At 34.2% G+C, this 14,174-nt stretch overlaps 1 protein-coding gene across 3 annotated transcripts in view; it reads right to left on the reverse strand.

The window, feature by feature from the left end:
- ASXL1 (ASXL transcriptional regulator 1) overlaps positions 1-14,174 on the reverse strand; it is a 70,432-nt gene that overhangs the window by 6,748 nt on the left and 49,510 nt on the right. For 2 of the 3 annotated variants that reach the window (XM_051979372.1, XM_051979370.1), the window contains exons 4-10: positions 5,078-5,198; positions 4,902-4,999; positions 4,228-4,321; positions 3,360-3,512; positions 1,028-1,191; positions 843-939; positions 23-128 (exon numbers count right to left, since the gene is read on the reverse strand). In XM_051979372.1, coding sequence (XP_051835332.1) covers positions 23-128; positions 843-939; positions 1,028-1,191; positions 3,360-3,512; positions 4,228-4,321; positions 4,902-4,999; positions 5,078-5,198 — 833 coding nt within the window. The remainder of the gene's footprint in view (positions 1-22; positions 129-842; positions 940-1,027; positions 1,192-3,359; positions 3,513-4,227; positions 4,322-4,901; positions 5,000-5,077; positions 5,199-14,174) is intronic. The other variant, XM_051979371.1, reaches the window with a different exon arrangement.

Raw genomic sequence — 14,174 nt, forward strand, 5'->3', positions numbered from 1 at the left:
GTAAATAACGCCAAGAGCTTACTTTTGTCCATAGTAATCTTCAAAGAATTTTTCTTTCCATTGTTCTATCTTCTTTTCTTTCTCCATTTCCTGTCGTATTCTGACTTGCATCTCATGAGTGAATTCACCTGTAGAGGGACAAAACTCTCCTAATGAATGGGCTATCATCATTATCACTTGGCTGTTCTCCTGGTACCCAAATGTTTTGAGCCCGGAAAGCCTATACCCTCAGGCAAGTGTGTGTGTATGGGGGGGACTCTTGTTCTTCATCCCTTCTGTAGTCTTCATGTTCTTCTAGTCTCCTCTAGAAAGGAGGTTCAGCTTCACGAGAAACTCAGCCATTCAATAGCAAGCAGTATGTTTTGTCAAATGAAAGCAAGAACGTTTTCTCCTCCTCCACAATAATAAATGAAAAGGATCTAATGTTCATACAGTCAAAGTGTTTAATAATTTAAGAAACCAGATTATACTAAGGTATAGGGGTCAGAATTAATAGGTCTTATTTTCCACACAACACTATGTCTTTTATATAAATTAATTCTATTGTTTTAACAATGATTAGAATATGATTAGTAATCAGAAAGAATAAGAGATGTACATAAAAGTTACATAATGACATACCGATAAAGCAAGAGACAATTTTAAACCAAGCATAATTTTATATTCTTTAAAACACATTAACACCCACCAATTCATTTGTATTATCAGTAAAGACTACTAGAAAATATTGAAAGAAATGGAGAAAAATTAATATCTGGACTTCAAATTAAAAGAATATTACACTATGCACAATCCTATAACAAACACTTCTTAAGCTACGTAAGATGGTGGTATCTACCCACCATCAGCCAAGCGTTCCCGCCAACTCTGAGCCGCATGGGTGAAAAACTCATTATTCAGAGCACTGCTGCTGAGTCGCATTAGGCCATCTGTCCCAACCTAGAGAGAACAATGCAGAAAAAGATACTTATGAGAGAGAAGAAGAGAGTCTCAGACAGAGAGACAAAGGAGGGGTCATTCATCTTACCTGTCTGTCCACCTCAGGCAGGAGGAAGAGGAGTTGTTGCTGGAAATGTGAAGGAAGGGCATTGAAGGTTCGAGAATTTATCAGGGCACGAAGATTTGTGTTGACAAGGATAGAACCAGGTGTCTCAAAATCTATCTCCTCTCCTCTGTTGCGTTTCATTTGTCCTGCAATGTTTGAAGCAAGAGAGAAAACAAGACATGATGTATGTTTCACTTTTTCAAAGAAAAATCGTATTTCAACTAAAAAATAGAGAATTTATGTTCAGTGCTGAGTAAGCTGCCCAGAGAATTTATTTACACTATAAATGATCTTCTGCCTCACTAGGTCTTTCCTGGGTTGTTTCTGGGCAGGACACTTGAGTTTGTTCTATCTTAATACCAAAGACAAAACCATGCATATGCTCTAGATTGTGTTGGGCCAACACCACCAAAGGAAGACGCCATTCCACAGGATAGTAACTAAGTCCATGGTCAGTCATTAAATGACAATCACTAGATTAGACCACATTTGAGGAAAGAGAAGTTTAGGAATAAGCCTTGCAGGAGGATCACAACTACAAAGAATCCCAGAATATCTTGTCATCTTTCCTCATTTTACAATGAGAAAAATCCAGAGTGGTCAAGCAGCACAAATGGAATTCAGAACACAATTTGTATTAGAAGAAATGAAAGGTAGAGTTTTTTTTAGCTTGCAATTAGACAAGATGCTACAGATATACCTAGACAAAGCTCTTCCTATGCATGTGTCAAAGCACAGAATTAGAACCAGAAGGAACCTCAGAAAAAATTTAGCTGAACCCCCTCAAGTTTATAGATGTGGGGGAAATAAAATCCATAGTGATGGATTTGTGTGAGGCAATTCAACTAATTAAAAAACAATTTGACAGGAAGAAATGTAAAGCTATGGAAGTAGAGGAAGAGTGTTTTATAGCTCACAGATCACAACAGTAAGGCATTGGGGTACATACAGGCAAACCCTCCTGTTAAGTAGGGTTCCTTCTTCAACCTAACAACCACTGTGACCCCATTACTGCCAAAGTAGTAAAGAAAGGTTGAAGTTAGAGACAGTTTCTTTTTTTGTGTATGTGTGAGGCAAATGGAATTAAGTGACTTGCCTGGGGTCACATAGCTAGGAAGTATTAAGTGCCTGAGGGCAAAATTTAACTCAGGTCTGCCAGTCTTACCCACTGTGTCTGAGCGAGCTTCTTCATAATGAACCCAATTGAGTATAAACTCCTTAAGGGCAAGAACCTTTCAAATTTTGTGCTCAGTATCTGAAACCTAGCAAGTGCTTAATAAATATTTGTTGACTGATTCTAAGAGTAAATAACTCTTACAAAGCACTCTCTTTCCTTTTAAAAGAGAGAGGGGAGGGGAGGAGAGAAAAAAGAAGGGTGCAAGGGAGAAAAGGAGGTAGAGAAAGAGGGGTAGGGGAGAAAAAGAGAGAATGAAAGAGAGATCCTTTTATAACCAATGCAATGGGGTGATACAAGTATTATTATTCCCATTTTATAGATAAGAAAGTTAAGGTTAAATTTTTAAAAAGGAAGTAATTTTACCATAGCTAGTAAATGGAAGAGCCAGGAATGAAAACCAGGTTCAATTAACCTGATGCTGGCTCAATTCAGCAGCAAAGCAGCACTTTCTTTTAGTATCTGGACTTGTTTTGAGTGATGGAGAGAATGTGCCAAGGGGACAACTGGATTTCCGTTTCAAAATGTGAGATATTTTTATCCTAAAATTAAAGAGTCAAACTTACTATCCGATAGCCTTGTTGACAAAATACATTATGCTTAATGACAAGATACTAAATTAGGCCTCAACAAATCACAAAGCCTTCTAACCAACAATCACTAAAAAAACAGTAATACCACTATACTTCACATTTATACAGCACTTCCTTTATGTTATTCTATTGACTAGATTGAGTGAAATAGCTGATTAGCTTGAGAAGAAGGTAAGCAAACTCAACAAAGAATAAGAACTTTAAGAAAGTGGATACTGACAAAAAAAAAAGTCAATGTTGGAATTCTTCAAGGCAAAATATAGTAGGAAGATCACTGGATGAGGAGGAATTAGAAGATCCATATTCTAATTTCAGTTTTGAAAAAAAAAAATCAATGTTTAATCTTTGGGCCTTGGTTTTTTCTTCTATAAAAAAATGAGACTGTTGTAAAACATAAACTCAAAGGTTTTATCCAGCACTGACATTATGAAATTAGAAAGATACATGGCCTACAGGTATAAATAATTAAGACTTGTAAGCTCTCAAGTACAATTACATATTAAATAGCTATATTTTTAGGCAAATAAATCTATCTCTAACAAATTACCTGTTGCTGGTTTCCGGATACCTCGTAAGATCTGGGGAGGATCACGGGTAATTTCCACCCGATTTCGAATGGCAGTGCTACACAGAGCCAGGGAGCTACAACTGCTGCTAGATGTGCTGCTGCTCTCTCCATCAGCATGTCGTCCAGAAAATCCTAAGAACAAATCAGATCACTGGTCAAAATGTATTAAGGAGGAGCTAAAATGCTCTACAATCTTGTCTGTGGCCTTGTTGAATACTTCTTGAAAAAGTATGAAAAGGATGACTATACTACTGTGCTATTGCTTCTGAACAGATTATAAAAATGAGCAAAAATGTCAAGTAAGATATCCATTCTCTGCTTCAATGCCACCAAAGAGGAACTCACCACATCCTAAAGTAGCCCATGATACTCTGAAACAGTTCTAATCATTAAAAATTTTTTCCTTATACAGATTAGAAATCTGCCCCTCTCTAAACTGTAGTCCTAGATCTACCCTCTGGGGACAAGTTTAATACATTTAATTCCTAACTATAGTCTAGTTAATCAAAAGACAGCGGTCAATGCCATTAATAAGCCTTTTCTTCAGTCTAAAGACTGCCAGGTCCTTCAAATGTTTTTTATATGGCATGGATTCAAGTTTCATCCCCATCCTAAATCTTCACAAAGACAGGAATAGACCATAGATTACTAGATCAGAGACAAATGGAAACCATCTAGACCCACCTCTATATGTTACAGGTGAGGAATCTGAAACTCACAATAATTAAGTGACTTGTCCAATATATGGATTATAATGGTTATAATGATTATAAATTCAGCATTTCCCCCACCACATTATAGATAATGTCTAGAAAGACACTTGTCCAAGCAAGAAATGAGCACATACCTGATGCAGATTCCATGTGTGCACCATTTACTTTCAGAGGGGTCAGGACAACTCGAGGTAGCATCACCCCAGTCTTTTTCTTCGGTTTGCTTGTCTATATTCCAAGAGAAATAAAAATTACTATGACATACCCTAAAGTACCGTTCTCCTTTTTATTTCTATAGATCCTCAGGGATTTTTCAATCAGAATAATCAGATTCTCATTATTTATTGGAACCAGATACTAAAACTATCTATCCAGGAAAGAATATAAAATACCTGTTTTCTAGTCTGTTAGCTACATTATTCTATATGCTCCCATAATAATGACATACATTTATATAGAATTTCTTGATTGCTATCCATATATCCCTTGATGGTCCCACTAACTTCTGACATAGATGATCTAAATAGTATCATTTTTTTTTTGAAAGATAAGGGAATCAAGACTTGAAGAAATTCAAATGCCTTGCCCCAGACCACACAGTCCAAGTCAGTGTTAGAATCTAAACCCAGATTTTCTAAGTCCAATGATCTTTTCATTATACCAACATGCCTTTTAACATAGTACTTATAGATCAGTAGACAAAATTTTATTTTATTTTTTCAATAAAGCATGCAAAAATCTTCAATCTATACTTAGGAACCTTGACTTGCAACTGTATATTTTCTCCCCATTCTCCAATCGTTCCTACCTGTGAAGCAGCTCTGTATGTCTCCCTGGGAGTAGAGATAGTTCTACCTTGAGACTCTGTAGAACAGGAGGCATTGGAAGAGGTTTCATCAAGAGATACTGGAGAAGAAAAAGTAGAACTTCAGCCCCTAAAGAGGCTCTTCATAGGTTTATAATAATTTTGCTGAAGCTACTTACCATCATTATCACCACTCACAGTGCTGGCTTCATTGGATCCACAGCTTTCTACATCTGCTGTATCCTCCAGCTCTTCTCCCTCAGGCACAGATGGATTTCTAGACCACTGCAGGGCATCCTTCTATAAAAATCATACCACAACCAATGCAACCAAAGACAAGTAGCAATCCTTAAATACAAAAGATGCATTCTAATTCCTAGTTTTCTACTGCTTCTGGGATAATTTATTATGTTAATAATATGTGATGTGTTTCCACAGCTGACCTAATCACTAAATTTTTCAGACATGCATCTCTGATATTATGGGCTTAACCATCATTATAAATAAAAATCACCATGTTAACATTTAATTTTGAAGGGAATTTTTAAAAAATATTTTTTCTTTTCCTTTTACCTACAATGGAAGATTTCTAATACATAATTCATTCATTTAACACCACTGAAATACTTGCTATTGCTAAAGTAATCTGCTGGGCCTCAGTAAGTTACAAGAATAACTGAGATCTTTGTATTCACAGAACATACAATTTAATATGGAAATAAAAGTCATAGGAAAACTTAATATAACTATAGAACAACAACTCAGAACTGAAGATGAGAAACAAATTAAGGGAAAAGCCCATTATGGAGAATATTCTACATTTTCTCAGAATTCTTTTTCTTGAATTGGATAAGGAATTAAGAATTGGGTAAATTCATGGCTTAATGAACAGTTAGGAAATCTGAATCCATATCCTAGCTCTAGGCATATCACTTGATCTTTTTGTATCCTAATTTTCTTATACACTACCTCCCCCAAAAGGAAGCTGTACAAATGTCAATTATCATTATTAGTTTCTATATAATCTCCAACTATTATTTTTCAAAATCATGTGTTAATCTTGAATTTACTCTTCACTATGTGACCTTAGAATGGAGGGAAAGGAAAAAATGTGTTCTATACAGATAATTAACAAACTGGGACCTGCCCTTTATTTAAATATTAATTCCCAATAACTAAATCAAAATTTCTTTCCTTGTTGGATCAAAGTCTTTCTTCATTACTATTAACTTGACTAGTAAAATTCCCGCCCAGACAGTTATGACCTTTCGCTTCTACTGCAGTCATCATTGACTGTCCAATCCAAAAGTCTATATAGTCTATATAGCCCTAGCCTTTCTTTACTTTAATTTTGCATCTTCCCTGGTATTGAACACAGATATATGAACAGAATAAAAACCTAATAAAAATCTGTTGAATACTTCCCTTCTTTCAAGTAGAATGCTGTAGAAATTTGTCAGATATGGTCACTTGTATTGATTTTGTTCAACTTTTTCTGCGTTATAAAGAAGAGTACAATTGGGAAAAGCAGAGAATGGTATTTTCCAGAAATGATTGGAAAAAATAAAATACAACACTAACAAAACCATTTTTTTAAAAAGATGTGTTAAAAATAAAACTAATACTTATTTCTAAAGGGTTTAGAAAAGGGTTAACCTGACTGGAAAAAATAAAATACAATACTAACAAAAACTTTTTTTAAAAGATGTGTTAAAAATAAAACTAATACTTATTTCTAAAGGGCTTAGAAAAGGGTTAACACCTAAATTTCTAAAACAACTAAAATTTTCTCTGGTAAAATAAGAGAAATTTTAATGAAAACTTCAGTTCTTTAATGAAAAATTATTAGTATTTAAGATACTAGATGGGCAGTAAAAGGATTACAGACCCATAAAAGATTTTAGGGGCCTATCTCAAGAATTTTTTTAAAAACTTATTTGCAGCAAGAGAACTGCTCAGTTCTGCAAACATATATTGTATCTAGGATATACTGCAACATACCTAATATATATAGGACTGCTTGCCATCTAGAGGAGGGGGTGGAGGGTGGGAGGGGAAAAATCAGAACAGAAGCGAGTGCAAGAGATAATGTTGTAAAAAAATTACCCTGGCATGGATTCTGTCAATATAAAGTTATAAAATAAAATAAAATATTTATAAAAAAAACTTATTTGCAAAGCTGGTTTATATTTACATATTACTTTCAAGAAGTCTTGAGTAGGGGCAGCTGGATGGCACAGTGTTTGATAAAGTCCAAATTGAGCCCACAGACACTATCTGTGTGATCCTGAGCAAGTCACTTAACCTCAACTGCCTTGCAAAAAAAAAAAAAAAAAAGAATTAAAAAAAAAACCCTGTTTAGTCACAAGAATACTTGCATGCATCAAAAAATATCTATATACAAGCTATTGGGGAGTTATCAATCCATAAAGAGGATTTGAAATCTAGTGTAGGAAAAGAATACATTTACAATTTACACTTTCAAAAAAAAGGAACAGAAAAGGAGAGCACGGGCCAAATAACTGATAAATAAAAGTATGATACAGGAATTCAAGGTAAGGGAAAAAGACTTGACTAGTAAGAAAAGACTTAGTCACCAAGAATTTATTAAGCACTTAATATGTTGCAGGCATTGTGCTAATTACTAAGGATATAAAGAAAAGCAAAAACGGTCTCTTGTCCACAAGGACTTTATATTCTAATGGAGAAAAGATAATATGCTCTGTTTATCCTATATCAGATTGCCTTCTTTCTTGGGGAGAGAAAGGTAAAGGAGGGAGGGAGAAAAATTTGGAACACAATCATAAATATGAATGTTGAAAGTTATCTTTACATATATTTGGAAAATAAAATACTATTGAAACTTTTTTAAAAAAAGATGATGCTCCATTTAAAGTAACTACTGATTGTATAAAATATTTAGGAAATCTATCTGCCAAGGGAAAACCAGAAACTTTATGAGCAAAACTACAAAACACTTTCCACATAAATTAAGTCTGATCTAACCAACTGGAAAAATATTAAATGCTCTTGAATTGGGTGAGCAAATATGATAAAGATGACAATACTATCTAAACTAATCTATTTATTTAGCACTATACCAATCAGACTCCCAAAAAACTATTTTGATGACCTAGAAAAAATAACAACAAAGTTCATATGGAAAAATAAAAGGTCAAGAATTTCAAGGGAATTAATGAAAAAAAAAATCAAATGAAGGTGGCCTAGCTGTACCAGATCTAAAATTATATTATAAAGCAGCAGTTACTAAAACCATCTGGTATTGGCTAAAAAATAGATTAGTTGATCAATGGAATAGGTTAGGTTCAAAGGACAAAACAGCCAATAACTTTAATAATCTAGTGTTTGACAAACCCAAAGACCCCAGTTTTTGGGATAAGAACACATTATTTGACAAAAATTGCTGGGAAAATTGGAAATTAGTATGGCAGAAACTAGGCACTGACCCACACTTAACACCGTACACACCAAGATAAGGTCAAAATGGGTTCATGACCTAGGCATAAAAAATGAGATTACAAATAAATTGGAAGAGCATAGGATAGTTTACACCTCTCAGACCTGTGGAAGAGGGAGGAATTTATGACCAAAGGAGAACTAGAGATCACTATTGACCACAAAATAGAAAATTTTGATTATATCAAATTGAAAAGTTTTTGTACAAACAAAACAAATGCAGACAAGATTAGAAGGGAAACAATAAACTGGGAAAACATTTTTACAGTCAGAGGTTCTGATAAAGGCCTCATTTCCAAAATATGTAGAGAATTGCCTCTAATTTATAAGAAATCAAGCCATTCTCCAAATGATAAATGGTCAAAGGATATGAAAAGACAATTCTCAGATGAAGAAATTAAAACTATTTATAGTCACATGAAAATATGCTCCAAAATCATTATTAATCAGAGAAATGCAAATTAAGATAACTCTGAGCTACCACTACACACCTGTCAGATTGGCTAGAATGACAAAGAAAGACAATGCAGAATGTTGGAGGGGATGTGGGAAAACAGGGACACTGATACATTGTTGGTGGAATTGTTAACACATCCAGCCATTCTGGAGAGCAATTCGGAACTATGCTCAAAAAGTTATCAAACTGTGCATACCCTTTGATCCAGTAGTGTTTCTACTGGGCTTATACCCCAAAGAGATACTAAAGAAGGGAAAGGGACCTGTATGTGCCAAAATGTTTGTGGCAGCCCTGTTTGTAGTGGCTAGAAGCTGGAAAATGAATGAATGCCCATCAATTGAAGAATGGTTGAGTAAATTGTGGTATATGAATGTTATGGAATATTATTGTTCTGTAAGAAATGACCAGCAGGATGAATACAGAGAGGTTTGGAGAGACTTACATGAACTGATGCTAAGTGAAATGAGCAGAACCAGGAGATCATTATATACCTCAACAACAATACTGTATGAGGATATATTCTGATGGAAGTGGATTTCTTTGACAAAGAGATCTAACTCAGTTTCAATTGATCAATGATGGACAGAAGCAGCTACACCCAAAGAAAGGACACTGGGAAATGAATATAAACAGCTTGCATTTTTGTTTTTCTTCCTGGGTTATTTATACCTTCTGAATCCAATTCTCCCTGTGCAACAAGAGAACTGTTCGGTTCTGCATACATATATTGTATCTAGGATAAACTGTAACCTATTTAACATGTATAGGACTGCTTGCCATCTGGGGGACGGGGTGGGGGTGGGGGGCAGAGAGTGAGTGCAAGGGATAACATTGTAAAAAACTACCCTGGCATGGGTTCTGTCAATAAAAAGTTATTTAAAATAATAATAATAAAATATAAAATAAAAAAATAAAAAGATAATGCTAAAAACATGATACATAAAAGACATAAACGATGTAAATGGAATGTAATCTCAGAAGGAAGACATTAAAAGATGTGTGGACTGAGGAAATCTCTAGGAAAAGATGTATTTAATTAAGTCAAATCTTGAGGGAAAAAAAGACAGGGAAACCAAGAGAAAGAGGTGGGAAAGAACTGAATTTCAGATCTGGAATAAAAAAACAGATATTCAGGAAATAGAATATCATGAACAAAGAATAGAAAGAAGGATGGTAAGGGTATGCTAAATCATGGAGTATGTGAAATGGAACTGAAGCTGAAGATCAGAAAGGTAGCAGGGAAGGAATCAGGTTGTAAAGATTTCAAATGTCAAACAATTGTTTTTCTATTTGATTTTGAAAACAAAAAAAGGATTACTAGAGTTTAGTGAATAGAATGATACAGTCAGATCTATACTTTAGAAAAAACATTTAGGTAGCTGAGTAGAAAATGGACTAATGTGGGAAGTAAATTAATTAATAAAAATAAAAAAAGTAAAATTACTATAATGTTCAGGTATGGGTTTACTTTATATCCTACAACTCTGGATTTATGAAACACTAAATTATAGGGTTCATCTCTTCTGTATATTATGCATCTAAATTATTCCACTAACTTCTTTTTCTGACCTAGTATCAAATTGTTTTGATGACTGTAGCTCTAGAGTATAGTTTGAGATCTAATATTGCCAGCTCTCTTCCTTCACCTCCTTCACATATTCCAATCTGTTGAATATTCTCAATCTTTTGTTTCTTTCAATTTTGTTTGTTAATGAAATTTGTTATGAATTTTTTCCCCTAGTATTTCTTTGGTGGTTTGTTATGGCACTAAGTAAAATAATTTAGAGAATATTGCCATTTTTATTACATTGGCTCAACCTACTCACTGGCACTGCCTACCCAGCAATTAATATTTCTCCAATTATTTAAATCTGTCTTTGGGTGAAGGAGTGTTTTGTAATTAAGTTCATATAGTTCCTGTGTCTTGGCAGATAGATTCCTAGTTATTTAATACCGTCTGTAATTATTTAAATAGAATATCTCCAATTCTTCCTACTGAATTAAGTTGGTAATATACAGAAATATTGTTGTTTGGATGGATTTGCTTTATATCCTGCAACTTGCTGAAGTTAATTGATTCAATTAGCTTTTTGATTTTCTAGGGTTCTCTAAATTGACCATTCATGTCATCTGCATGCTTCCTCATTGCCTATGTTTATTCTTTCAACATCTTTTTCTTGTATTACTGCTATAACCAGGATTTTTAGCATAATATTGAAGTCATCCCATTCCCATTCACAATTATGATTGTTACATATTTCCCTCCATCCTATTCTTTTATATTTAACTTTAAAAGTCTGTTTTGTTTCTAATCATTGTCTTGTTTGATTTATTCACCCCTCTTCATCCATGCCCCTCCTTCTTAGCCCCCTTCCCTCTCATTTCTCTATGTGGTAAAATGAATTTCTGTGCAAGTGCGGGCATGCACATGTAGTTTTGTTTCTTCCCTCCTGAACCAGTTCAGATGAGGGAGGTTCAAATGATGCTTGCTCTCTAAACTATCTCCTCTATTATACTCCTCTATTATACCTTTTCTTGGCTTTCCTGATAATTTGGTTTGGCGAAATACATTTTTTAGGTTGTAGTGGAAGAGGTATTCTGGAAGAACTAGGCAAAAATGTTTCCCCTTACTTCACCTCCCTCAGAATAGTAGACTACATAGAAATGGTGAGTGATATGACAATCAAAAAAAAGAAAAATTAAACAAAATCTTAATTTGCATTAAGATACTCAAAGTATAATCACAACTGGGAGTTAATAGTCTCAACTTGTACTGTCCTGGTGTTCAGTTCTGGTGCCATGTGGAAGGGCAATGATAAATCGCAGAGCCTCCTAGAGATCATACCATATGGAATTTAATTGAAAGATCTAATGACAGTATAGAGAGGAGATGATCCATTAAAGACACAAAACCTATCTTTAAGTATCTGAAGTAGACATGTAGAAAAGGTATTACTTATTTTCTTAGCTTCAGAAGGTAGAACTAGGAATAAGAGATAAAAGATTCACTAAAATAGAGATTTATACTTGATAGAAAGAAAAATTTTTTCTAATAATTAGTTATTCAAAAATGGAACAGGGTTGCCTTGGAAAGCAGTAAGTTCCATTCACTGGTGTTCATCAAACAAAGCCTGCATGGCCATGGTCAAGTCTGTTTTAGGGGGGATCTGTTTTCATCTGCAGATTGTACTAGGACATCTCTGAGTTCCCTTTTTCCTATAAGGTTCGGTGATTATGTGTTTGCTTTTCCTTTTACCCTCTTAAGATTACTATTACTGAATTAACTAATGTATCTTGGGAAGCAAAATGTTTTTCAACATTTTTTAAAAGAAAAAAAGCTTTATTAAAAAATTTTTTTCTATGTTTCTTTTAATATATATCTATTTTTATACATATACGTTAACAATATAAAACTCTGAATTCCAGATTTTCTTCCTTCCCTATCTCAACCCCCACTGAGAAGGCACATGTGAAATATTTCAATAAGTCATGTTGTAAAAGAAAATATCAATCTTCAGTCCCCCCTCAAAAAAAAAAATTAAGAAAAATAAAGCTGAAAAAGGTATGCTTCAATTTATATTCAGAAAAAAGCAGTTCTTTCTCTGGGTATAGACAGCATTTTTCATCACAAATCCTTCAGAATAATGTTATATCATTGTTTTACTGAGAATAGCAATCATTCATAGCAGATCATCCCATAACACTGCTATTAGTTTGTACATGGTACATTTCATTTTGCATGAGCTCACGTAGGACTTTCTAGGTTTTCCTGAGAGCATCCTGATCACCATTTCTTACAGAACAATAGTATACCATCATACATTTCATTCAGCCATTCCCCACCACTTGATGGGCATCCCCCTCAAATTTCCAATTCTTTGTCCTGAGAAAAAAGTGGCTATAAACATTTTTTGTATGTGTAAATCCTTTTCCTTTTTTTAAAAAAAAATTCTTTTGGATTCATGCCTAGTGGTGATATTGTTAGATCAAAGAATAAACATGATTAATTTTTTAAAATTTATTTTTAACACACATTGCTTTATGAATCATGTTGGGAGAAAAAAATTGGACCAAAAGGGAAAAATTATGGGAGAGTTAAAAAAAAAAAAAACTGGAAAAAGTGAACGTAGCATGTGTTGATTTATATTCAGTCTCCTTAGTTCTTTTTCTGGATACAGATGGCATTTTCTGTCCAAAGTCTATTGGGATTGCTTTGGATCACTGAACCATTGAGAAGAACTAAGTCTTTCATCGTTGATCATCACATATTCTTGCTGTTATTATGTACAATGTATTCCTGGTTCTTAATAAGCATGATTTTATCCCTTTGGGCATAGTTTCTATCTTTTCTTCATTTATCTGTTAGGGATGACTCTTATTTTTTAAAAAAATTTGATTCAGTTCCCTATACATTTGAAAAAAGTGGTCTTCATCAGAGAAACTTGCTTCAAAATTCTTTTCACAATTACTATTGCTAACTGTAGTCTCCCTCCTGTTTATTCTATTCTCTCTCTCCTTTCATCCTGTCCCTCCTGAAAAGTATTCTGCTCTCTTTCCATTCCCTTCTATCACCCTTCACATTTCTTATATTCCTTTCCCCTACTAATTTCCTGAAGGATGATAGATCTCTATACTTATTTTTTTCTTTGAGCCAATTCTGATGAGAGTAAGGTTCTCAGTTTCCCTCCTTACTCCACCCCTCCACTGTAAAAGCTTTTTCTTGCCTCATTTATGGCAGATAAGTTTCATCATCCCACTTCTCCCTTCCCCTTTCTGTCAATACATTATTCTCTCATTTTTTTAAGATAGCATCCCTTCATATTCAACTTATACCTGTACCCTCTATCTATATATACTCCTAACTGCCAAAAAAAAGAAAGTTACAAGTATCTTCCCATGTAGGAATGTAATCAGATTAAATTCATTAAGTTCTTTATGATTTCTCTTTCTTGATTACCTCCTTATGCTTCTCCTAAGCCTCATATTTGAAAATAAAAATCTTTACTCAGCTCTGGTCTTTTCATCACAAATGTTTGAAAGATCTCTATTTCATTTAATTTCCACCTTTCCCACTGAAGTAGATATACTCAAGTTTTGCTAGTTTGCCGATTCTTGGTTGTAACACTAGCTCTTTTTGCTTTCCAGAATGTCATATTCCAAGCCCTCCAATCCTTTAATGTAGAAAGCTTGCTAGATCTTCTGTTATCCACTTAAATTGTTTCTTTTGGGTGCTTTCAATATTTTCTCCTTGACGTGGGAGTTCTGGAATTTTGGCTATAATATTTCTGGGAGTTTTCATATCTTGGAATCTCTTTCAGGAGGTGATCTGTGGATTCTTTCCA

Source organism: Antechinus flavipes, chromosome 2 (genome assembly GCF_016432865.1).
Source record: "Antechinus flavipes isolate AdamAnt ecotype Samford, QLD, Australia chromosome 2, AdamAnt_v2, whole genome shotgun sequence".
NCBI classification, from domain to species: domain Eukaryota; kingdom Metazoa; phylum Chordata; class Mammalia; order Dasyuromorphia; family Dasyuridae; genus Antechinus; species Antechinus flavipes.